Consider the following 27,668-nt stretch of genomic DNA (forward strand, 5'->3'; position numbering starts at 1 on the left):
GCATGTGTATGTATGTGTGTGTATGTACGTGCATATGTGTGAGGGCTTAAAGCAGCTATAGAAGGGATTTGGAGCAGATAAGTTATTTATGGGGAAAGGGTTAAGCAGCCTTCTCCCCACTGCTTCCCCGCTTCCAATTTTCCCCTCCTCAAGTTGCTTTTAACCACCACCACCAACACCCTAGTGTTGGGACTCTGATGGACATTTACTCTTCATGTATAGCTAGGTGAATGAAGCCTTGTAGCCTCCAGATGAAGGGCTGGGCATGTGTATGTAAGTAAGCCAGTGATGTGATGTAACTTTCCTTATGACATTACAATCACAACCAAAGTCCTGTATTTACTTGGCTGGTGCCACCATACAAGCAGCTGTTAGTAAGAATTAATCTATAAAAAATGCAAGCATTTATGTCAAAAAATCTCACCTGCCTTTTTAAGTGACTCAAGTTCTAGCAGGTTTGAATCTAAAAATAAAGCATGAGTGATAGCCACATTCACTCAGACGGTAACACCTCTTCACTCAAAAAAAAAAATCTCTTGGCGTTGGAGTGTAGATGTAATTTTTCTCATGAAAGATGAGCCCCTAAATGAAGCATATTAGAAGTTTGAGAGTTAGAAATTCCAGCATGCTTTAATATTCTTGCCTTTCCACAAAGAAGTCTTGGAATAAGTGGATAGACAAAGGGGTTGGACTCGATGGTCTTGTAGGCCCCTTCCAACCCTACTATTCTATGATTACATAACAAATTAGATAGCAGTTGTTAGCAATATCCTCCTATTGTAGTTTCTAAATGTTTGGAACTGCCATCCTATTTCAGAGCATCCATCCTGCCTTTACAATTCTTAGGGCAGTATCCAACTGTCATTCTGTTAGTGCAAATGATGTTGCGCTAGCAGAAACTAGGTTCTGAACTATGCGCAAGAGTCCAACTAAAGTTATGTTTGCACAAGTGGTTGTGTATTATACTTATGCAACACGATGTGCAACCCATTGTGCAATGTGTTGTGCAAAAATAATGGGCAATGTCTTGTGCAATGGAAAGATTCAGTGGAGCTCCGCTAGCGCTATTTGAGTTTGTGTAATGACACCATTAGATACAGGCCGAAGTTGAAATCCAGCATCAATGTATTGGAGATAAGAATGGGGCCTTGATGAGGATTTTTCTATGTTGGTCTTAGGGTAAGTTAAAAGATAACATGTTCATCACTTGAGGACTGCTGCATCAGGTAAAAATTTGCAAGTTGGAAACAGCCAACGCAAATCCAACTCCTCCTCCCACACATTGGCTGGGTTCACACCATCATGGGGGCAAAAGAACCCATCGTTGGTTCTTTCCCCACACCCATGCCTGCCGATCGCACAACCGCATTTTACATAATTATCCGTGATGCATTGCAGGTTGCTGTGTCGTCTGAACCTGGTGTGTGGCACAGCAGGGGTGGCTTTGTTGTAGGTTGTAGGGTGGGTACAAAGTCACCCCCGCCATGCTGTGCACTGGGTTCGGACAACACAGCAACCCATGCTGCATCATGGGTAATTATGTAAAATGCAGTCATGTGAATGGCACGCATGGGGGTGGGGAAAGAACCAACGATGGCTACTTTTGCCCTCATGATTGTGCGAACCCAGCCAATGACAGGTTCTCACGAGCACTGAGGTGGCCATGGTGGCTTATTTTCCCTCCCCACACATGCTGGTTGTGAGTGGCCTAATTAGCATAATTACCCTCGCCTGCTGCAGGTTGTTGTGATGTCTGAACCTGGCAAGAGTGGATAACTGGGGTGGTTTACAAGCCACCCTGAAACACTACAGTAAGCCATGCTTTTGAGCTGAGGCCTGTATTTATTTAGCGACAAACCACTGAGTGATAAAATGATGGCTGCTTCCAAATGCCGCAACTAAAGGACTGAATCAGAAAGGAACACAGACGCCAGGATCTGGTAGATTCCATTGGCAGATTCCACTGAACAAAATAATTATCTCTAAGCCTCATATAAAAGTCAACTTTTGCAGAATGAACTAGAAAGAGATTGTCAGACTCCATTTGGAATAGGAATTGTTCAGCAATTTCTATTAAGAGCACAAAAGAGCCCCCCCAAAGTGCCTCACACTATTTGGTTTCTTGATTATTAAGAAGCAACTGAACAACAGGGTTGATTGGGAAAGACACATAACCTTGCTCAACCTGTCCCTTCCCCCATCCACCCTGTTGTTCAACTGCTTCTTATTAATTAAGAAATCGAACAGTGTGGACTTGCAGATTTTAAATTTTTTTTGCTTTTAATCCAGTATTGTATCCTACTCACATTAAATAGAAGGAAACAGTTCAAAATACTTTATTACTATTACATTTATAGGCCTATTGAATACATTCGAAATACGATACAGAGATACATGTAATCTGTTGACATTCAGTAGTCTTTATTTAAATCCTGTATTTTTCTTAGAAGTTATAATTAGCCATTTATTATATACAAGCATCTTCAGCTTGGTTCTTATTCAGAAGTCCCTGTATACTGACAGCTCTGTTGTAGTAAAACAACAACAACAAAACCACTTAATCAACATTAAATCAGTTCAGCCTTCTGTAATTTGAAAATCAACCAGGCAGGGGTAATACTGCAAGATCGGTTTAAAGCTTTATCAGCATATGAATGTACCTCTTGGTGTCTGCCCACCCACATGGGTTCAGAACATACCCAATGGCTACAGCACATAGTCATTGCTTGTTCTCGAATATCCCTGATGCACAGAGACAGCAGTGAACCCCCCCACCCATATGAAAACAGAAAATAGACAAGGAGATCAGTAAACTGCAGTGGAGATTTTTGAAGAGAAAGCATCCTCTGCCTATAGATTCAGAAGCCACTCTCTCCACTGAGAACAAATATTCAGCAGCCAAAGGTCCATCCCTCTCTATTTGCATTCTACTGCTGAAAGCAGAAGATGCAATATTTTTACTGAAAAAAGTATCTAAGATGCTATTATACTCAGATTTTGTTGTTGAAGCAAAAAATAAAATAAAATTAGGAAATAAGACTGAAGTGAAATTTGGAAACATAGTTTGTGTAAATTAATGTTTAAACATACACAATTTGCATGAATCAGTTTTTATGCTGGGCCAAATTTTGCCAACCTTACATTAAGTAGTATTCCCTCTGACTATTCTGCTGGCTTCTGCTGAATTGCCTGAAGACTGATGAGTACAGAATTAGAATTCAGCCTTTACTGATTTAGGGCACAATCCTATGTATGTTTAGATCAGCATGGCTGGCTGGGGAATGCTGGGAGTTGTAGGACTTTTTTTTTTGTCTAAACATGCATAGGATTGCTCCCTAAAAAAATGATTTGAGCAGACGTTTAGAAAACACCTATAAAAGGAAACACAGGTCTACTTTATTATTTCTTTTGGTGCTTACCGCTATGGTCTTCAGCCAGGCATCACAAAGGAAACAGCCTTGCTTGGATTTAGCATGAGAAAAAAATTCTTTGATTGTGTATCTGTTATTTCTGTATAAGGCAGAACTTGCTGATATGTCAACCTCTGACAATGATTGGTGCAGAAACTATTCTCTCATCCTTTACTCTTTGGCACAGTCATAATTTCAGTAATCTAATAAGTCAATTTCTTGTAAGAGTGGCTTTCATTTTTGATAATTTGCCAGGTCAACACATTGGGTTGTATCCAGACTACGTTAGTTGCACTTAGCTCCCAGTGAAATCCATTGGACCTAAGTTAGTAATAACTAGTTTTTTACATGGTTGCAATGGGACATAAATGCAACTAGCCTGGATCCAACCCATTATTATGGGGTGCTGTTAAGACGATGCTGAAACCCTTGCCCATCTGAAAATTATTTCCACATTCGGTATTTTTCTGCCCTTAGTGAATAACATATTAACGAAAAGTGAGAGGGCCAAAAGCAAAAAGGTAATTTTTTATACTGGAAATACTCGTGGTGAACATGCACAGCTATCTTTCACAGGGTGAAAAAGCTGGATTAGAGCTAGAGGTCACACACTATTGCAAATCAAACTCATTTCTTTGCACGTGGTCTCAAATTAAACTTCTGTTTTCATATCTGCTGAAGAGGATGCTGCATTTGAGTGGTTACACAGTTTTCAAAATAAAATGAGTCACCGACTATCAACCCAACCCACAACATCAGACTTTGGACGCAAGCAAGGTTTCCTCTTTCCAACCTGCACCATGAGTCATAAAAATATATCAGTTCATATCTGTTTCTGCTATGAAGATACAGAGCTAAATTGGAAAAAGGTTTGTTGCTTCCCTAAGCCTAATAAAATTCTTCACATGGTAATCTAGAAAAAGGAGGATCAAATGAGGAAATGAAAAAAGCAGGATGTCACAAATTACAATGGTATGAATTGGTATTGCTATATGGAGTATGGTTATCTGTAGCCACTAGCAAATATCCTCTAAATCACAAGTGTATGCAATAAGATCTATGAATAAGACAGAGGATTATAATGGGATTATGATTTTTCATTGTGCTATATTGTATACCTTACGGCCATTTCCAACATTAAACTTGTCTGAGTATTTCTACGGTTAATAAGGTGAGAGGCACGCTCACATTATTAAGCAACAAATAGCTTAAACTCCACATTTACACACTGGGTCCAAAGTCCAGTGGGAAGTTCTCCTGTGCAAGCACCCTTCTAATGAATGGGTGGTGTGCAAGAGCATAGTTCTTGGTGGATGGTACTATGGATCTCCAGAGCGATGGACAATAAACCCTTTTCATTTTGACATTCTGGGTCACTCTCTCTCTTCCACAAGTCACTGTTTCACTCTTTGGTTGTTCCCCTCTATCTCTTCTATGCTCACTCTCTTATGAAGCATACACTGCTTCTCTTTCTTTTTCTTTCTGTGCTATCCACCCTCCATCTATAAGAAACTGGATACCTGAATGGGTTTCTTCAGGGGAATAATCATCCCTCTGGCATGGCAGCCAAAGCCAGTATAAGCCACCATGGGAGAGCCCACTTATAACAGGAAATGTTTCACATCTCATAATTACTCTCATAATTTTTACACAGTTTAAAGCAGATGAGCTGTATTAGATGCAATGGTGAAAAGCCCCTGCCTTCAAGCCCAGATCATGCCAAAGAGCTGTAAACTGTGTGTGCACATGTGTGTGTGTGTGTGGGGGGATTTCAAGCACAGAAGCAGTGTGCAGGAGAGAGAGCGGGGCCGTGGCTTCTCCCCGGCTTCTCCCCAGCTTCTCCCCTCTTAGCCAGGCTTCAAGACTGGAAATAAGCCCAACTAGAAGAAAAATAGCTTGGGGAGGGGTTGTGGGAGAAGAAGCAGCTGGTGAAGGAATGGTTCAGAGTTCTGCTTCTGCTAGACCAGGGGTGGGCAACTTGGCCCTCCAGATGTTTTGGCCTACAACTCCCATAATCCCTCACTGTTTGCTATGTTGGCTATGTCTGATGGGAGCTGTAGGACAAAATGTCTGGATGGCCACAAGTTACTCACCCCACTAGCCACTTCTCCTCTTAATGACCCCATCCTGCTTTGTAGCTGTTTGGCAGTGGCCTGGGTTTGAACACTTGGGTCTGCTGCTCTCACATTTTGTTCCAACGTAATTTTTTTGCACACCATCAGTCCCTAATGCAGGTGGGTATAATGTTCACCTGGTATCAACATCTGCCCATATTAGCTTATCTGTGCTTGAATACAGACCAACTTTAGTAACTTGGGACTGCTCTTTGATTAAATTAAAGCAACTACTAAGTTGTTCTTGGCAGCTGCATTACATATTCCTGAGGTAACGGCGCATGCAATTCTCACTGCAGCTGGCCCACTGGTGAAGTGATCCAAATGCTCCATAATTCATCCAGTGCAAATACAATACAGGCAACTCATGAAGCCACCTGTCTACCGCATGTGCTGGTGCGCGGCATTGTGTGTGTGTGTGTGTGAGAGAGAGTTGCCCCTCCCAAATGTTTGCCTTCAAACATCTGAAAAGCAGCTCTACATTTTGTAAACTTGGGGACTCATTTGATTATGACTGTTAGTAGCCATGTGCATTCAAGGACATCCTAAACACAGGAGCTTGGGCAGTTTCTTCATCAAACATGTTTACAGCACAATGTTTTCAAACCTTAGCACAAAGTCCCCAAAGACATATCAGAAAATACTACTGAAAATGAATTTAATTTCCAAATACAACTCCTGAAACAATTTGCACCCCCACCAAACACAATGGGAATTGCCACATACTGTTACGTGATGCAGACATGGGAATATACCGCACAGAAGTGCGATGAATACCCTGAGCGACCTCTCATAGCAAATGCTGAAAATGCACATGCTATGGGAAATCGTGCTAAACAGGAATAAAAATGAAACGTCTACAGTTTGTTATGGCAGTGAGCTTTACAACTGAAAATCTGTTTGGGAAGAGACTGAGCTACTGTAAAAGTACGAAACATCCACTCTTTTAGAAAGGAAGATGTGAAGCGCTAAGCCCAGCTGCAAACTGAAATGCTGATGGACATAAAGCCATAATAGCCAAAACAGCTTTGAATGGTCCAGCGTAGATCAAAGAACAAACTAATTATAGAGAAGCGTGGACACTGGTAACATTACCCATTTCCCCAAAGGAAGGACACCACTAGGGAGTGCTGATGGAGTGAGCGATAATGTGTAGTAACAAATGTCAGCCTGACCACTCTGGTATTTGGGGGTGTGCCATTATGAAGGTAGGAAGCAAAAAGACCATCTGAATACACAGTGAGGATTAGATCTGATATGGAGGTGAACAAACAAAGAACACTTCTCGTCTTGAACTTCTTAATCTGGGACTAATGAGGAATTTATACCCTGAGCAAGGAGTTCAGGATTTGACCCTGGTGGAACCAGGTATGTTTGTGCTTCTGCACTCTATAGTATCAGCATGTTGACATATGAGCTGCTGGCCGTTCGTGGTACTGCTTGGTGATCAGTCAAACCAGTGATCTCCCATACAAGTTCTATTCCACTCTAGGCCACAGTTCCAACACCACTCGAATCTACACTGAGGTCGAGGACACTTCATATGCATGCATCCACCTGGAAGAAATCACCAACACAAATAAGAAATTGCAAATGAGAGACAATTCAGTAACAAAAGTGTAAGGACGATAAAGCCATCAAGTAATCTGACATAGTTGTATGACGTCAGAATGCATGGGTTTCACTTGAGCTCCCTCCGCAAACTGCATTTATGGGTTGACTAGCCAGCAGGACCCTTGTAACTTTAGTAAATTTTTATCCAGATGATAACATGTACTATTAATGCCAAGCTATGCTCTCACAGCTGGTGAATGTGGGTGAAACATACTTCTCCTGGAATTTTGTACCTGCAAACTCTTCCTGGTTTCACAAAAAGTGGTGGTGAGGTCTCATAAATGGATTTTTCCAATGATGCAAGGGCACAGAAACAGTCCCTGCAGCATGGGTAGAAATCTCTGCCACATGGCATGGCTTTGGAATTTTCCAATTGTCTGAGAGGGGTGTCTTCTTGCAAACTGGGAGCTCTGAATGACTCTAATGGATGATCAGGAACACTACCCCAGAGTGGGGTCCCTGGACCCTCAATGTCTATTCTTTATTGGTTGGGGGCATCTGAATTACTTCATAGAGGGGCCATATGTCACCCCAATAGTTAAATGGGGATGCTCACAACACTCAAAATAGAGGTTCAGGAAGGCAACACAAGGGGATGCCTTCATGAATCTTGGGGTTTGGTTCCTGCCAGTCAGGGGCAACAGGATAATTTCGTTCAGGGGGCACTAGCTACCCCAAAACTTACAATAAAATGACAGTCCATTTTATACCTGTTACGGAGTAGCACAAAGTCTGGCAAGATTTTGGCAAGATAGGGGCATGGTGTATCACCAAAATGTACAGTAAATGGGACATGGGGGGGGGGGGCTTGGGTTACTTGGGGTTTGTAAAAGGCTGCTGCAAGGAGAAGAGCTTTCCAGTCTCTTGGGGCCATATAAAGTGAGAGAGAGAGAGAGAGAGAGAGAGAGAGAGAGAGAGCTTTTGGGTCACCTAGAGCATTGATGTGAAGCATTTCCAGCATAGGGATAAACACTCCCACCTACTAATGTCTGGAGATCAAACTGCCCTTAAAGGTATGGAAGTAGGGACTTTTCTCTGCCTAAATATGCATAGGACTGTGCCCTATGTCTTTGGACACTTGAGTGTAGGCAGGAAGCAGCAGTCCAGAACTCCTGGTGCCAAATACTGACACCATATTCAAAAGAAGAGCATCCAGTGCTAGGAAGCTAATGTTTTTGTCTTGCTATTCTTTAACAGGAGGTTCACCTTTTGTCATTTCCAGTAGCATGGATGTTGTTTTATATATTTTGCAGCTCTGTTTCAACCAAGGGTTTCTAAAGGGCAACTTTACATGTTTGAAAATTATAATTTTGCCAGTTCATGACTAAAAATCAAGTCCTAAGGCCCAAGAATCACACGTGAAGTGACTTGCAGGCCACAGATTTTAGAAGTTTAGCAGGCCAGAATTTTACAGTGAAGTATCAGAATATACAGATTCGAGAAGGTTAACAAACCTGTTCCATGAATTCTTTCATAAGGTAAGTCACAGAACACACTATTATAAGATGAGTCTGGAGAAACCAGAATTGTAACTCCAAAGTAACCCAACATGAGGACAACAAACCATATGCCTTCGCTAACCCAGAAGAAACTACAGAATACAGAAGGGTGGAAAGAGGGTGTGCCAGTGGGCGGGAAAGTGAGCAGAGGAGAGAAGACGTGGATCCAATGGATCCACAAGCCTTTCCATTCCTGCTCCCACCGCTGAGAAGATAGGAGATCTAGATGGGTCTCTGAGCTCATCTAGCTCAAAATGCATTCAGGGAGGAACAGGAGGCTAAAAGGTCTCTGTTGTTGCTGTCCCACCCTGCTGGGCAGAGCTTAAAATAGACGGAGGGCTCTGAGATTGGAGTCCTCCACCTATCGAGGGTCAGTCCTGTTGGACTGCACTCTAAGCAAAACCATTATGGTAAAATATGGTTACTGGAAGTGTTGGCTATCATTCAATAAACGCACCATTCTTTTCCACTGGAACATGGCAGCTAGGGCATGGTTTGGTTGTCTTTTTGATTGTTTCTCTGGATGCCTCTTCCCATCGAGCCTGTACAGCTGCATGCTCATCAACCTCATATCCCTGCAAAGAGAGAAGAAAGCATAAGAGAATGTTGCTAACGCACAAAATGGGGAACATGGCTGTTTCTTCCAGCTAAATACTGTGCAAAAAGGGGACGATGGAAGGGCAAGAGCTGTGCTCCCACCTCACCAGGGGGAGATCCTCGCGACAACAGAATGAGAAGCGTGTTGGAGTATTATCCAGATTTTCATGGAATCGGCTTTGGTCCATCAGGGACACATGATGCAAGAAAAGCCAACAGCTCTCCAATCCTATTGTTTTTTGTTTGGTTATATTAATTATGAATGTCTGTATTTGTGTGTGTGCGCGTGTTGCTTCAAGACTGTTTTTTTGTGATGGGAGGCAATAATAAATTAAATAAACAAATAATCCCTGAATGCTGGAATTATGTGATGACACTGCCTTCAAATATATCAGAGGTACGGCATCCCATCCTACCTTGGTGGGGCTTACTAAACTGCATTTCTGCTATCCAGATTATTTCTAGTTAGCACATTATGAGATCTTCTTTACATTCAGGTATGAATTATCACCTCCTGGGATCTTTCAGTTTCATGCTTAGGTTGCCAGGCTGAGCCAGGAAAGATAAAAAGACTATCCAACTAATAAAACATTACTGGATGGATGCCTTTCCATACCCATCTTCAAATTCATTTTATTCATAATAGACTTCAGTGTTCTATGAATTCTCTGTGGATCAAGATTGTGCTCCTGGTTCTTTGGACTTGTACTTTAAAAACAATTAATCTCTGATAATGGCATAAATACGAATTTCACACTCATGGGGAACAAAATCCACATTTTATATACATACACACATAAAATATTATTAATAAACACAGGCTCTTGTCTGCAAGGAAGATCTTGTCTGTAAGGAAGATCTTAGCTTCAATATTTTTTTTAAAAAAATGGCATTTATTTTAAAGCCACCAATTTTGCAATTTTGTAGCAATGTTGGCTTCCACCCCAAAAATAAAAACACATTGTGCATGCAAAATACGGTAGTGTTGACTACAGTCTTCAAGTAAATACAACCCTGGCTTTCTATCCCCCACCCCCGACATTAATTTGTAGAATGTGTTTTAAACAATACAGGACATCAAGTACATCAAATGTTTGCGTGCCCCTAACATATAGGCCCTTGGCACAGTGCCAGTTAGGATGGCTATTTCCAAAAAAGAGGAATTGCATCACTCCCCCCAAAAAGAGAGAGAACACAAATTTGCATAACATTTGCATATGTGTAGGTGCAAGTTGGAAATAATAACTATAATTTAAACAGAAATGCAATACATCTCGCTACAGTGGAGCAGACTGACCAGGTGGCCTGTGTGGATGCTCAGTCTGCTGTCCAGGTGTTAACTCTTGCTGGGCAACTTCAAGGACCCTGCTGCTCTCCCTCCTTGCAGTTCTTTGACCTTAAACCGGACTTGGACTGGCCACCACTGCAAATAGAGGAGACCTTCAAATACAGGACTTTCCTCTGCCAGCTCTCCAAAATGGAGAACTGTCCTCTGTAAAGTAGGAGGCCTGGCCACCCTAGTGCCAGTGAATTAGGGAAGAAGACATCGGAGAATCGGACTCCTAAGAGCTGTCCTGCTTGGGTGCATGAGGCTTCACCCATGAAGCCTCATGGGTGCAGAATGTGCATGTCAAGAACTCCATTTTCTTTTTGTGCCCTAGCAGTTTGTACATTTCCATTTCACGAGGCTGAAGGTGCATGTAGTCGTACACCACCTGCGTGTGTATTATCTCGGGATGTCTCTAGCCCCGAGGTCAGAACAGACCCCAGTTAATTGGAGTGAGTTATCTCAGCTGAGTTCTTTTGGGAACTCTCACACACATCCCCCCTCGGGGCCTGGCGAAACTGTTCCAGCCAGCCTGTGACTGGCGAACAGGGATCAGCTTACAGCTGGCAGAGGCTTCAGCATATAACCAGGGCGGTCCAGCTGCCCCATGGTCTTTGTCCTTCCTTCACTTTGGACTCCAAGTATTTCTCTCTGGGCCCTGTCCTATTTGAAGACCTGTGCCGAGGTTCGTATAGACGGGTTTAGGTAGCTTTGTTATGTTTTTCCCTTGAAGTATTATTTCCAAATGTACACTGGTTTTTGTGTGACTTTTATTCCCCTTTCCCAATAAACTTACTGCTTCCTATAGCTGGTTGGCTGTGTACTTCATCCTAAATTGCCTCAGTACTAAATCCAGAGTCTTCCTCTTGGTTAATGCTACTGTTTACGGTTTCAGGTCTAAGCCTTGGAAACAGAGGGTGCTAGTTTGGCATATGCCTTCGGGATGTCCTGTAAGGTCTGAGAATCCCCTGGCTCGGGCTGAGTTGGATATAAGGGGTGGTGGCAGCCCACCTCGCTGGGTTGGTGCACATCCCAAGTGTCCTTTTGACCCTGCCTAGACTGCTGGGAGCTAGGGCAGCCCCCTTCCTCTCTTCACAATGAACTATTTATAACTGGGGTGCACAGACTTCAGGCTTGACAGATCTATTTTGCTTTGTACTAGAACCTGAATATCTACCAACCAGAGCCAGATGGAAAGTAGTGGCTCAAAGGGGCTTTTATACGCTTAGAATTTAAGATTAGGGTGGATAGCAGAACTGAGCTCCCAGTCCTTTCATGCAAAGATTAATGTTTGGTCCCACCATCAAGCTTTCTTTCTTCAAGCAGCCTCATTTAGGGGTGTAAAGCCTTTTAGAAGTTGCAACTCTTTAGTCATTGGGAGTCAGAAACTCTTCCCAATCTACAGCAAATCACCCCAAGATCTGCCAGTAGGCTCTGATCTAACTTCTGCCCACCTTTATAAGGCCGATAGTGCAATAGTATATATGTCTACTCAGACGTAAGCCCAACTGAGTTCAGTGGGACTTACTCCCCAGTAAGTGACTACAGGATTGCAGCCTGAATCTCCAAAATGTTTGCTATCTTGACTACTAGGTTGGTTTAGTTTTTCCTGTTAATAGTCTGATTTTAACAGCCCCAAACTGTGATCAGCAAAACAGGCCATGCCCATATATTCCCACTCTGTTGACTATGGGCTGATTCACCCATACCTGGATAAGGCTTCATGTCACTTGTATGATCATGTGGAGGGTCCAATGAAGTGGGGAAGATCGGGCAAACAGGACATTCAAGTGGAACACCCAGGTAAAGTGTGATGTTATCTCTATGATGGAGGGGAGGAGTGTTTCTGTACCACACAAAGCCCATCACCAGCCCATGGCATATACTGGGGTGGGCAACTTGTGGGTCTCCAGATCTTGTTGGACTGCAACTCCCATCAGCCATAGCCAATGGTGAAAGATGATGGGAGTTGCAGTCCAGCAACATCTAGAAGGCCATAAGTTGTTGCCCTCCAAATCACTAAATCAGGGGTGCAAAAAGTATGGCCTGTGGCCACAGGCAACCCACCAAACTATTTTTGGCTGCCTGTGCCAAACCCCCTGCATCTGCTGCCATTGCCCCCAAAAATCATGCAGCATTGCCTGGTTTTCTTATGCTAGTGAACGTTCTAGCAAAATGATTCCTGCCCTTACCAGTGACCTCCCATCAGACATAAGGGAATCCCCTTATTAGGGAAAGCACTAGCATGAGAGACCCCTAAGCTTCTACGTGTGCATGTGTGCACATGCTTATTTGTCCTTTGTGGGCACATACATGCATGTGCGGCCCTCTGGTGCTGCACAATGCAGCTTTTGGGGCCCCAAAGGTAAGAACATAAGAATAGCCCTGCAGGATCAGAGCAACGGTCCACCTAGTCCAGCATTCCATTCACCCAGTGGCCAACCAGCTGTTGACCAGGAACCCACAAGCAGGACATGAGCGCAACAGCACCCTCCCACCCATGTTCCCCAGCAACTGGCGTACATAGGCTCAATGCCTTTGGTACTGGAGGTAGCACATAGCCATTAAAGCTAGTAGCAACTAGATTAACCAGCTTCTCCTTCTCCTTTATCATCTTCCCATATTATAGATAAATTGGCCAGGGCTGAGAGCCTCATGCTAATTTTCCCTTTCCTTTCTCAGTGTTTGGCTCGTCTTCTCCTGGGTAGCAGGATTGTTCCTATATTCCATTTTTCCCATAGTCTCATTTCATTATGCCCCGTTACGTGCCCCACCATAACAGCAGCAAGCACCACAGAAACCATTTGCATCATTTTCTGCACACATCAGAAGCCCTTTAATCTTGCACTTTGGAGCATGCTAAATTCTACTGTGATTGTTCTTCCTCACAAAGCAAATTAAGTCAGTTTTTTTCCTCATAAAGAGGTAAACTAATTCTCTTCCAAGCATTCCTATCAACATGTTTGGGAAAGCTCATCACTATACAAACAAACTCTGAAATTGAGGCTACCAGCTATTTACCACCATATAATTGACAGAAAACCACCACCTACTCAAAAAATAAATAAAAACAAACACACCAGCCTTCACAACCGTACATACCTGCTGTAAATACACAAACAAAACAGATGAGACAGCTGTTGTTCAGCGAGCTTGAAGCACACAGGCAGCTTGGGAATGACTATTCATGATCTTCTCACCATCTTCTGGTGATAGCAAGAACCGCAAGCTTAAAACAATTCTAGAGAATTCAGGTTTTAGCTGCTGAACCAGCCTGTTCTGCAGACATCCCCCTTTCACTGTCAGTTTTTCGGGGAAATGCCTTAGAATATATTACAGCACCTCCTGTCTTCTCCCAGACATTTACTTGGCATAACAATGATTCATACTCTGGTAAAATAAACGCTACGAGATTTGTAAGGGAAACATTTAGTGTCTGTGCCAAAAAGTTACAAGAGCAATACCAAGTCCATTTTGTTTGCTTCTTTTGGCTCTCTCATACAGCTGGCCTTGTGAGACTCCTAAATATCACCTTATTAGGAACGTTTGTTCTTTTTAACTTTCCTGCTATTTATATGGTTGTGCTTACAATAACTTAAAATGTGGGCAGTCCAGTCTACAACTCAGTGTACAATTGGGGCAATGGAGGGCAATGCCAGCATTGAGTAACTCCCCTCCTCATTGCACAAGCACTGCACCCAGATCAGTGTATTGTAGAGTAACACCCTGCTCCATCTCTTTCAACATATGCTTAAATATAGTGAGTGTGCTTCTCCCCCACCCCGCCCCAGTCATTTAATCAACCTGACAGTTCTGGCCTCAAAGAGTTTGCTGCCTAGAGTGAGTCCAAATTAGGGATTTCAGAGAAATCTGCAATGGAATCAAATGAATTTGGATTTTCATGAATCTGACATAAAGATTCTGCAGTGGCTTGCTCTCCCCGTCGGGCAGATTCCATGAACTTGCAGACCAGTTTTCTAACTTTCCCAAATGTCACAGAAAACTACACAAAATGTAAAAGAAAAAACACCTGGCCCCAAATGTGCATTTTCCCCATAGGCTAAAGTGTGAAAATAGGTATTTGGGGGGAATTTGCCCATTTTCGCACGTGTGAATTCGTACAAATGCAAATTTGTGCAAATTTGGAAAACCCCCCCCCCATTCCATTGATGCATGGACAATGGAACGAAAGGCACCTAACAATCCACGAAACACAAATGGAATGGATTTTATTCAATCTGTACGTCCCTAGTCCAAATGGCACTCCTCCAGAGAGTGCGCCAACACTTTAAATAGTCTCCCAGGACCATTCAGACCCAATTTCCTGTATTCAACTATACCCCCCTCATGGTGCTTCCCAAAGTTGGTCACTTCACCCTGCTGAATAGCAAAGCCAGCCCTGCAAGCCCCCCAGGACTATGGAATTGTGTTAACTTATCAGTATGCATGCCTTAGTTTCCTTTACAAACTTGATTTGCAGACCATTAAGAAACACTTGCAGTAACTCTGGCTCTATTAACCCTCTCCTGTCAAAACCCTCTAACCTTACCATGATATCTTAAATCATGAGCTTATGTTATGTTAAGAAAAGCCATCTAAAAATATTGTAATAAGGACTGAACAGACTCACTCCACGGTGACAGGGAAGGATCTCCGATGCAGTCAAGCCCCATTTGGCTGTTCCCCCTCAAGAGAGGGGAGAGCGGGACGGCACTTTCTGGCTGAGCCTCCTCTGCTGCACCCTTATCACCCTCAGCACCAGGATGGAGAATCCATGGGCCCTCCTGATGTTGTTAGACTGCCACTCCAATCATCTCTCACCATAGGCTATATTGGCTAGGACTGATGGGAACTCCAACAACACCTGGAGGGCCACCCCGCCCACCCCTTTCTACACACTGAAGGGGGAATATGTCAAGTAGGGAGCCTGCTGTACAGATGTAGGCTCCATGGGCAATGTAGAACTCTGATCATGCAGGGTTCTAGATTGTGTGGGAAGCCTACAGGCACAGAGAAGGTTCCCCACTTCAGACTTTCCCCCTCCAGTTGGTGGAAGGTGGCAAGGATGGGTGACAGGGACACGACAGAGGAGGTGGGGCTCCTGATCATGGTCCCACACCCACCTCACTTGATTGCAATAGGCCAAAAGGGGAAAATTCTGATACTGGACTGCATGTTTCCCATTTGCAGTTCTAGGCCTGGCTTGTCCGATGCAGCTCCGCTGAGCTTACATAGGATCTCTGCTGCCTCTCTCAGCTTTCCTGGTCTGGAAGCACCTTTGGTATATATAATTTGCAGCATATCATCTCTAGCAAAATATTTCCTATCCATAAAATGGAAGCAAAAAAGTAGACAACGTTCAAATTGTTAAAAAGTAACGCTGCAGATTTTAAGAACATTTCAGACCGTTTCACAGATTGCAGGAAAACACTACCATTTATTGCACTGAGCAACTGGCTAACTTCAGGGAGTATGAGAATCTCCAAGTAGCTTTTCTTTAGTAACATAGTGCCGCCATGTGGCAGAACATGCAGAATGCACAAAGTCAAAGAAGGAGCATCCCAAAATAATTGAGGGCGGAAAAGTCACTGAATAATCAAGTGTGTGTGTGTGTGTGTATCTATATCTATATCTATATCTATATCTATATCTATATCTATATCTATATCTATATCTATATCTATATCTATATCTATCTATCTATCTATCTATCTATCTATCTATCTATCTATCTATATCTATCTATATATATCTGTTTGTCACATCAACCTAGCCCCACTGCCACCGCCAAAAGTCATACAAGATGAGAAGTACATTCAGACATGGTAACCATAAACTCCTAAATGTTGGAGACATACACACATGATAATGAAATAATACTTATAGCCCAATTCAGGAAGGAAAACCTTCTGGCAGATTGCTGTTATAGGGTTTTAGCAGGAGGCTACCTGGACTGCTAAGGTTACTTGCTCAAGGCTTTGCCACTATCTCTACATAACAACATAAGAAGAGTCCTGGGGGATCACACAAAAGGCCTATCTAGTCCAGCATTTTGTTCTCACAGTGGCCAACCAGATGCCCATAGGAAGCTCACAGGCAGGACATGAAAGCAACAGCACCCTCCTGCTGCTGTTCCCCAGCAACTGGTATTCAGGGGCAGGCTGCCACAGGGCCACCATGACCAGCAGCCATTGTTTGCCGTCTCCTCCGTGGATTTATCCAATCCCCTTTAAAGCCACCCAGGTTGGGGACCATCATCACATCTTGTGGAAGTGAATGCCATAGTTTAACTTTGTGCTGTGTGAAGTACTTCCTTCTCTCCTTGACATAAAGTGGGGGAATAACAACACTTTGCTTCTCCTCTTCTCAAGTGCAACACTATTTACATTAAGGAGTCCAAGTATTTCCCTCTCAAGCAGGAGACATCTAAGCTACAGGTGTAATATGACTAACTTGAAAAGCAAATATGACTACGCCTTTGTTCTCCTTTGTCAAAGTTGGCAATAATTTCAGTGGGGTAGTGTAATACATAGCTTTAATGGGGTAGTGTAAGCTGCCAGTGTGTGTGTGTGTGTGTAACTGGGGCAACCAGCAACCAGGGCCTTATCCTGCACCACCAGCATTTTGCATCTGCTGCAAACCTGGCTGACTACAGGTTGCACCACCAGGGCATCACTGGACTACCGTAATTGTCAGGTGACCTCACAATCTCTGCTCAAAGCTGGGTTCAGTCTGAGCAACTTGTCTCCTGTGAGCGGCAGCAGCAGAAGACTGTTTCACTGTCACCTTTGGAACTCAGTATGACCTTGACTACGCCCCTCAGACCCTGACCTGCCCAGAACCTGACTACACCCCGGCTTCTGGCCCTTTGGACCTCCCTGATCTGCCTGCTCCAGCCTCGACCCTTCTCCATTTAGACCAGGCACTTATCTGGGCACCCAGAAGCCATCAGCAGAGGCCTGAGAGGGAAGTAAACAATGAGGCTAAAATAGTATTCTTAACTCAATTATTTCCAGTTTTCATATTCTGTTGTTGTGACAAATACAAGGGAATTTCCTAGTATTTCACTGCCAACATGCTGCATTTTAGAAAAGGTCTGTTTCTTTGGGATAAAAAATATAAATTGACTTTGTTGCTTTACCCATAATGCTGTATTTCCATGTCTGTGGCTTTTTAATGGGTCCTGACATCATCTCAGCATAATTGTACTGAAATAATCATACCCATAGCTTGCCATTTAGCCTCATAGGATGAGCAGAAGGCACAACAGGCCTCAGAACTACCATGAATTGTAGAGATAATGATCAGCTCACAATATTCAGACCAAGGAGTCCCTGTTTGTTTCTCCAAGTAATAAGAGAATTTTCAATCTATGCTGTTAAGTTCCCCTTCTGAAATCCCAAGCATAAAAATGTCCTTAGCAGCAAGTTAAATGCAAGTTGATGGGCAAGAAAGAATCCAAAATAAGTATTTCAAAGATGTGTGTATTAAAAAAACCCCAATCCTAAAGGCCTCTTGAAGAGGCCATTTCTGTACAGTCCAATGATATCTCTCCATAGGCTTCTTGAGGAACTGAAAAAGGCTTTTGTATATTTCAAAAGATCTCTGAAATATACAGTGAGACCAATACAGTGATTATGCCAGCTGGAGATTCACAGCCATAATTCATTGCTTCTCAAATACCTTGAATTTAGTTTCCCTTCTAAATTCCTGAGCCCCATAACCCACTGACCAAACCAGACTCAAGGTCAAAGTACCCTCTAGAGTCCCCTCCCTCCTATTTCAGCCCCCTCCAGCTTACCTGATGGCAGTGATAGTAGGCAGTGGCAGGCAGCAACACTCCCTCAGAGGCCGATGACCGGAGCCAGGAGCTGCCATTTTAATTTCTCACAATGCCCCTGACATAGTGTTGTTCCAGGGCATTACAGGAAATTAACATGGCAGCTCCCAGATGCAGACACCCAGGGCAAGTGTCACCGGTAGGCCTTGCAACTCCAGCAGATGTCACATGCTGATGGTGCCGCTATCAGCCATCTCTTTGGCAGGTGACTGCACAGGATCCTTGCAAACCACCTCATGTATGCTGCTTACTGGTTTATGTATAAAGGTCTGTGGAATAGGGCACTAAGTCAACACTGGCATTAAAAGAAGACTAGAGCAGGTCTCCTCAGAACCCCCCCCCCCCAAAAAAAAGCTAGTCAGCCAGGGAAAGAGGGAAAGGGGGGAGAAGCTCCCACATATTCCCATATGGTTAGCATAGCAATTTGGGGGACTGCAATCGTAGACCTCCGTTGATGAGGACAAGGGGGAAGCGTCTCTGGCTGTGACTGAACCAGGTCCCTGGAACTGTAAGCCACCCTCCAAATGCCTTGGACAGCCACCCACCCATTCCCCCTTTGAGAGTAACTGCCATAATTGCTTCAGTTCTTGATTATAATTCCCCCAGTATTTCTCTAGCAGGACCAGAGCTAATGTTCTCTGCTATGAAAGTGGAGGTACTTACCTGCCGAGCGGTGGCTCCCTGAGTTTCAAGAAGAGTGCAACATTCCCCTTCATGGTATTCTTCTTTACACTCACGGCAGAACACAAACTGGGTAATGAAAGCCAGAAGACATAAACAAACATCAGGAATAGAGCCACGATACTACAATCATAGAGGGTTGTACATCAGCTTATCTATTGTCTTTCTCACCCCATTAAATTCTCATAACCTCTTCTAATCGTGCATCTTATTACATGGCCTGCTCATTAACACAACCCCATTTTTTGTATATTTTTCTGCAAGGAAATAAGATAATTTCTGTTTCAAAGGAGTACCTTCCCCTCGTGCTCCCTGCTTCTATACATAGAATCACAAAAGTCCTTTACAAACTGTTGTGATCACAATAGATTGACATTGCTTAAAGACTTTTGGAAGGTGGTAGGCCAGAACTGTCAGCAACTTCATTACCAACAATGCTATGCACTCTAGCCCCTGGGCTGGCAGCATTGTGAGTGAGGGGTGGGGGTTAGATTGTGCTCTGGACCCTCCATTTGCTGATGCCTACACGAAGGGAAACCAAGAAAGGATCTTCTATCAATGGATCTTCTGTCAACCCAGAGAGCTCTGGCAATGGGGTGGAAAATAAATAAATAAATAATAGTTTTCAAAAATGTTGCTTAAAGAAAGAACAGATATGGGGGTGGGGAAGGGGGAGTGTTTTTCACACTGAAGGGTCTGCCACAGCCAAGGCCCAATACATTTACCAACTTGAGACACAGTATCAGAGTCCCCAAACTGGGGAGTGGGGGACAGCAATCACAGCTGTCAGAACACAGATAGCCACCAGGTCAGGATTCTAGTAGCCAGTGTCCAATGTAGCCAGTGCCTAATGGTGCTATCCTATGTATGTTTAGACAGAAAAAAGGCCTGCAACAAGGCTGACTGGGGAATGCTGGGAGTTGTAGGCCTTTTCTCTGTCTAAACATGCATAGGATTGCACCCTAAATCATTCAGGGCCCTACGGAGCGAGAGAGCTATTTCAAATTCAGTTAAGATTGCAAACTTTTGAATTGTGAGCCATTAGCAGTTTAATTATAACATAGGTATAATAGTTAGATCAGTCTTCTCCAACCTCAAGATATTTTTGACTTCAGCTCCCACCATTCCTTACCATTGGCCATGCTGGCTGGGGCTGATGAGAGTTGATGTCCAAAACATCTGGAGGGCGCTAGGTTGGGGAAGGCTAGTTTAGATAGTGATGTTTATCACTGGAGCAAAGTTCTAGTTCAATTATTTACTAGGTGGATTGAATTTAGTACTGCCAACTGATCAGGAGAAAAGTGGCCTGGCTTGCTCTTGTGTCTTTAACAGTAACTTAAGAACGTAAGAAGAGCCATGCTGGATCAGGCCAAGGGTCCATCTAGTCCAGCATTCTGTTCACACAGTGGCCAGCCAGCTGTTGATGGGAGACCCACAAGCAGGACACGAGCGCAACAGCACCCTCCTGCCCATGTTCCCCAGCAACTGGTGTCCATAGGCATACTGCCTCTGATACTGGAGGTAGCATATAGCCATCAGGACTAGTAGCAATTGATAGAAGGACCGGCAGGAGCTGGAGACAACTTCCTTCCCTCTTTCTGTCGGCCCTTAGAGCTACTAGCTGGGTCAACCCAATTTGTAATAGTAGGGAGGTGGTGGGCTCTCCCGCACTAGAGGCATTCAAGATGAGGCAGGACAGCCATCTGTCAGGGATGCTTTGACTTGGATTCTTGCATTGAGCAGGGGGTTGGACTCGATGATCTTATAGGCCCCTTCCAGCCCTACTATTCTATGATTTTAGGTCAGTTCTTATCATCCAGGAATTAGCAGGTGAAAACATTTAACCTTGTGCTGTAAAAAGCTCCACCTCCTCATTCTGGAATACTAAGGGTGCAATCCTATGCATGCTTAGACAGAGAAAAGGCCTACAACTCCCAGCATTCCCCAGCCAGCCTTTCTGGCTGGGGAATGCTGGGAGTTGTAGGCCCTTTTTTCAGTCTAAACATGCATAGGATTGCACTCTAAGTTGCTGTTAAAGACACAAGAACAGGCCAGGCCATTTTCTCCTGATCAGTTGGTGATCTTAAATTCACTGCGCCTGGTAAAACATTGAACGATAACTTTGTTTCAGTGATAAACATCACTGTCTAAACATGATACCTATGCATCATGCCAGCTCCATTTCTTTACTTCATGCTAAAGAAATCTATTTTGACGTGGTGTTTGAACTATCATGTCCCAATTAATTTCAGCGTCCTTGTTGGCAAGAGGAAAAGTCAATAATATAAAATGGTCTTTCTCATGCCATTCTGGGGCCACACGGTCTTCACCCACCTTTGGAAAACTGAAGGATTTCTCAGCTGCCGGCTCCACTGACAAGCCAAGCTGATAAACCGCTCTCCATTTCTTGATACAGAGCTGGCTCTCACATATAATGAATAGACATATCGGCAGTACTTGACATTAAAATGTTTATCTGCCTCATGTCTCATCTTTGCAGTCCCATTTTGCACTCTGTCACGCTTCTGTTGTCACTTTAACTACCATAGGAAATCACAATTCATTGCAGCACTGCAGAAATGATGCTTATGCAAAATGAAACAGGACAACAGGCTGACTCCACTCGAAAGCACTCTTTGCCTGGGAAGGCAGAAGGGTTGAGGACTGAGGCGGCAGAACAATGCATTTTGGCTCTGCCAGTTTTTACTCCCTCGCCTCTTCAGGACTTGGATTTGGACTGTAAATTTTCTGGTGGATCCGAAAGCTCTTCAACCTCAAAAGACAGGATGAACAGAAGAAACTCATTTTTTCCCCATCCAGTTAGAAGCTGCTAAGGAGAGGGGTTTTGACGCTCTGATAATAGAAAGCTGGAAAGAGGTGTTGAAACAAACTATTACTCAAGAAGGGGATATGGCCAATAACAATGAGCAGCAAGTTGGCCCTGGAAACTGTGAAAGAAGGACTGGCAGGAGCTGGAGACAACTTCCTTCCCACTTTCTGTCTGCCCTTAGAGCTACTAGCTGGGTCAACCCAACTAGTAATAGTAGGTCAGCTCCTTCAATGGCCCTCTCTATCCAGTGAGCTTCCAGAAGACAAGCTCTGAATGCAAACCAATTGGTTCTCTCTCATTCTTGGCTCCTTCAGTCTGGCAGAGATGCTCATTAAACACCTACTCTGGGTCCCAAACGCTTTCCTTGGGCCTAGCCCTACCTTCACCATGCCTGTGCCATTGGCTCTTGCAAGTTCTGCCTGACTCAGGCCAGATGCCTCTCTACCCAGCAGTCAATCAGCAGGTCAACAGGCAGCCTGAACCACGCCCTCCACACAGAAGCCAGTCCAAAGGCAGAGACATAAGGAGGCCTGCCCGGCACCTACGCTGTTAGTTTATTTATGGTAATATTTTAATATTACCATAAGAGACACTGAGACACGCTTGCACATCTTAAGCTGTGAAGCTACTCTGAATGTCCTACGGGCAGAACAGCAGGTATAAATGAATGAATTACTTACTGTCCTGGTTCACACATAACGCTAACCCATGGTTTGTTGCCCTATCCAGGGTTTGTCTGGCAGATTGAACAAACCATGGTTTGTTTTCTCAGTCCCTGGGTTGTTTGTGTTGGGAATATTGCAACCTCATCTGCAACTTACAGGAAGGAGGCAGTTTGGCATTTAACTAGTGAATGCATGGGCATAGATAGCCCTAGGAACTCTATAGTCCACAGTGGTTTTCTGTTTCTTCCTTCCTGCTCCTCCTCCCCAGCTCCTCCCTCTCTCTGCCTTCCTCCATTGCTGGAGTGCACATGGTGTGCTTGCTCTCTCTCCTACCTGAGCGCAAAGAAATTGAGTGAACAAACTCTTCTTTGAAAGTGTAAGCTGTGCCTGCAAGAAACTGAGTAAACCATTTTACTTTCACCAAAAGAAAGGTATAGTCTCTTTTTATTAAGATAGCCTTTGTGTGCATGTGGAACTGGTGAACACTCATTCTGCTTTGCCTTTCCCCCTATACTAACTGCCTTATGAAAAGGAGACAACAATACCATATAAAAAACCCAACAGTTTATTTCCATCCTCCTTCACCTGCTCCTCCATGTACCTCAAATGTCTTTGGGGTACTTTAATACTGGCATGCAGAGCAGCATGGGCTGTTTTTACTGCTCCTTCCTGCTACCTCTGTAACCCAGTGAAACGAGCCATGAACAACCCATGGTTCTGCATTCACATGTAACAACAATCCATGGTTTAAACAACCCAGAGTTCACAACCCAACAACAAACAATGGGTTCTCTTTCTGGGTTGTTTGTGGTTAACAAACCATGGCTTGTTAGCACAGCCACATTCACACATCACAGCAATCCTTACCATTGGTTAGCATTATGTGTGAACCTTATTTAGTGTATTACCAGACACTGGGTAGGTTTATATGATCACAAGAAGTAGCGATAGTGATTATCATGCAGCTGTCTGGTCCTTTTACATTTCTGTTATAAGCTGCCTTTCCTTATAGGAGCCTTTTGAAACAAACAGGTAACAGCTGTCAATGGAGGCCATGCATGATATCACCATCTGAATGTAGGACTGATGATGACTCCAAAAAAGAGCCATGCAACTCCACTGCAGACTGGAGCATTATTTTACTTTAGGTGCTCTATGCATTCTTGAGAGTTTGTTAGCTATAATTAGCTCTAGAAGAGTGGCTGGTTTAATCTGCAGCAAGGAAACGGGAAAAAATGCTGCAGCCCAAATTGTTAATGAGTTAGCAGTCTCTAAGGTGCTATGACTTCATTTGTCTCTTAGTGCTAATAAAAGAAAGGTGATAAAATGGAAAGAGTCAACAGAGTTAATCAAGGTGGTGCCAGGTCTTACTGAATTTCTTCTCATTCAACTTACGACCAGTCAAAACACTGCTTCAAACCATTTTCTTGGCTCATTACCCTGACCACGACACCCACTCTTTGCCTTCTAGCTTGAGCGGTTTCCCATTTTCTGCAACAGCAGACACACCCCTACTCCCCTTTCTTTCACGGTCCCTCATTGCTGCTTCTTCCAACTCACCTATCATCTCCCATAAGCTATCGCGCTGTCAACATCGACTTCAAATCTGCCAATGGTGCTGGTCTTTATTGCCACCCTCATTATTTTTCAGACAAGTTACTTTCTTGCTTCTCTAATTTTACATCTTAATGTGTAAGAGACGGTGTCAGTCTACACCCAATGTCTTAATACTTTACTTCTTCAATACCCCTTGCCATGATATGCTCGAAAAGCATAATTATTTATTTAGAGAGCAATCCTGTGGCTGCTAGACAGTGTCTAGACAGCCACAGGATTTTTCAATTTCTGGGAAGCGAGCTCAGAGCCAGGGCTCTGATCTCGGTTCCCAGACACCACGCTCCCCTTCCCCCTGCCACCGCCTTGTAGGTGGCACAGTTCTTCCCCATCTCTGTGCTCATAACCGCAGCACAGAGTGGGTGAAAAGGGGGTGTCCCCAGGAGAGGGGAGGAGACTGCGGAAGCATTGTTAAAACACTTCCTATATGCCATGTGGCCTCCCCCTTTCCCGCTCTGAAGTCCCCAGCTAGACAGCCAAAATTGGGTTGTCTGTCAGGGCAGGAGAGGATCCCCTCCGTGCTCTACCTACCCTGCACTGGATAGTTGGCTGCCTCCAATTTTGGAGGCAGCCAACTATCCCGATAGGATTGCACCCTTATTTAGAATATTGATAAGCCACCCTACAACCAAAAGTCTTCAGGGCAGCTAACAACAGAAAACTGGTCAAATGGAAAATCTAAAACAACAATAAAAATGGGATGCTGCATAAAACTGCAACATATATATGAGTTATGTGTCTCCTTCAGTCTGCAGAGATGCTAGCGTTGGCACATCCCTTCACATAAATGTTTCTGACCCACAGCAAAATACCCCTTCACTGGCAAAGCCAGGAGCCAGCAAACCTAGTATTAGGGCAAGTTTCCAGCACTGGGTGTGGGCCTCCCTCTTGGAGGCTCTCCCCACACTACCACCAAATATTTGAGTTGCATTCTACTTAAGGATTATTGATTGCCATGAATTTAAACTAAATACGTTCACTGAAAAAAAAATCCCCAAACCAAAACCACCTACTGGGAGAAGGAGTACCAGAGCATAAATTAATGTACAGTATAGACTGGATTCAAGGAGAGATCTAGGGACTTCTGAATTATATCCAGTACTTAATTTCAAACAGCAACATTTAATGTATTTAAAATTTTTGTATACACAGATGTCTAGTTTTTTTTAGGTATTGTAATTGTAAAGTGTCTACTTTTTGTAGACACCATAATAATAACAACAACAACAACAACTGTGACATCAAAAGCAACCAAACTGGGGATTCCATAATCCATAGTATGGTAAGGCTACAATCCAATACACATTTATCCAGGTGTAAGTCCCATGGAACTTAATGGTGCTTCCCTCTGAGTAGACATGTACAGGATTGGACTGTAAATAGCTCTTAGGCAACAGGGAAATCCAAAAGTAACCAATTCAACTTCATGTTACTTAGGGCCGAATAATGACAGAGCTGAGATGGTAAGATCTTGGAGAATATTGTTCGCATGCCCTGAGAAACAGCAGTTGCCAGTGAGATCATGCACTGGGACTTAAGAGGCCTGCAAAGTCAGTCAGTCCAGTCCCTCCCCTGATCAGTGACCACTCAGGACAGGAGAGCCTTCTTTTACTTCCCACTTCACTGTCCTCCACTTTACTGTATTGTAATTGTAGTTATAATGTGTATACATTGGCAGGGACTCCTAACCTTTTACATGGAAAGATCTTAAACTTTGCAGTAGTGAGGGCTTCTGCACATGGGGCTTTTATCCTGTGATTGAAATTGGTTTCTCACGGACATTTGCGGGTCCTTTACATGACCTTGTCAACCTCCAGAGCCTCTCTCATGCTTTCCAAGCATTTCTGTGGCTTAATTTGAAATGGAAATAATATTGTAACAAAAAGATCAGGTTTCAATCTGTGTCCATTTGTCCATGAAAAGAGGAAGCCCCACAATAAGAGGAGCTAGACCACAGCGCCATCTAGTGGCTGCAGAAATAATATAGAACTCGTGGATCAAGGGGAAAATAGCAGGGTGGAAAGGGAAGTGCATGTAAAGGGCCGATCTTAATCCCAGAAATCCAAAAGCAGAAGCCCCTGTAAAACTGCAGGATAAAAAGCCTATGTGTGGATAAGCCCTTAGTCTCCCCTGGGCCTGCACAGATGTTTACCATTTTCTTGATGTGGTACATTCTAACTATCATTAGGAGTGCATTTGTGCAGAGAACCTACTACATTCAAAATGTCTGCAATGGTCTCCTGGCAATCTTTTAAAAATGCAAAGCGGCCTTGGGAGGCTGTGATTCTGAGGGGAGGAAGAGTCAAGGACAGAGGGGGTGACCTTTGTAAAATGCACATCTGGGAGCCAGGGAGCAGGAAGCAACTTGAGGGACAATTCTGAGGGGAAAAGCAGTCAGTAGGGAAATGCCAGCTCTGAACATCACCTCTTTTTGCTGCTCCTCCACTCAGCATCACAGCCTTGTGAGACAGCTTTTTATTTATTTTAAAAAACTACCAGGGCTTCGTTACACACACATGTGCATTCATGTGTAGTTTGCCTCTAATAAAGCCATGAAGTGCAAATCCAGCTGTGACATTTTTCCACCCATCCCATATTTAATTAGTAAACCCTTACTTCCTCCTGCCTAAGAAGAGCCCTGCTTTATAAGATGAAGTGCCCATGGAGTCCTCTTGCTTCCAGGAAGGAAGCCTACAAGCAGGGCCCGAAGGCAACAGACGGCCCTGCTCTTTGCCTCCCAGTAGCTGGTATGCATACTCACACTGCCTTGAAACCTGAACGTTCCATTAAGCTATCATGGCTAATAAGAAGAACGTAAGAGGAGGAGTTCCATGGGACTATTTACAAATGACCATAAGTAATGCAAATGCTAATTTTCATCTCAAAAGACTGGATGAGGTCCGTGGGACTGGGACTTATAATGAAAGAGGCTGCGCCGTTAACCAGCCTATCTTTCCTTAAACTGATGCTTGTTTCTTTTATAATCCATGCTGTGCTGCTTAATGCATTTGTGTCAGGGAAGGCCTATTTATTCTGACAAACTTATCAACCTCCAGGGTGTTCCTCCACCATGGAACTGATTTTACATCTCATCCATTATCTAATAAGATGTGAAAACAGTTCCCCATCTTGCCCTGAGATCAGGCTTATTTCCATCGAAAGCAACGGGATGAGATCATCGTCCACAGAGTTTCTTTCAGCATATGAAAGAACAGCGGAAGAAGCTGCAAACAGAAGCAGCATACACATGCACGCACACGCGCGTGTCTACTACAGCAAGCTTGCAGAGAAGATGTAAGTCAGCTTTCCCCAACCTGGTGCCCTCCAGATAGCAGGCCTGTGCAACCTGTGGCCCACCAAACCAAATCCAGCTCATCAGCCATAAGAACATAAGAAGAACCATGCTGGATCAGACCAAAGGCTGATTTAACATAGCATTCTGTTCACAGGGTGGCCAGCCTGATGCATAGGAGAAGC

At 43.8% G+C, this 27,668-nt stretch overlaps 1 protein-coding gene across 1 annotated transcript in view; it reads right to left on the bottom strand.

Moving 5' to 3' along the window:
- Positions 1-2,319: 2,319 nt before the first annotated feature.
- Positions 2,320-27,668, bottom strand: part of PRKN (parkin RBR E3 ubiquitin protein ligase) — a 1,219,260-nt gene continuing 1,193,911 nt past the window's right edge. The window contains exons 10-12 of the mRNA XM_084827978.1: positions 19,065-19,151; positions 9,095-9,212; positions 2,320-7,081 (exon numbers count right to left, since the gene is read on the bottom strand). Of these exons, the coding sequence (XP_084684104.1) occupies positions 6,972-7,081; positions 9,095-9,212; positions 19,065-19,151 (315 nt within the window). The 3' untranslated portion in view covers positions 2,320-6,971. The remainder of the gene's footprint in view (positions 7,082-9,094; positions 9,213-19,064; positions 19,152-27,668) is intronic.

This window comes from Heloderma suspectum, chromosome 1 (assembly GCF_057233095.1).
Source record: "Heloderma suspectum isolate Gila_16-S chromosome 1, 16-S_ref, whole genome shotgun sequence".
Lineage (NCBI taxonomy): Eukaryota > Metazoa > Chordata > Lepidosauria > Squamata > Helodermatidae > Heloderma > Heloderma suspectum.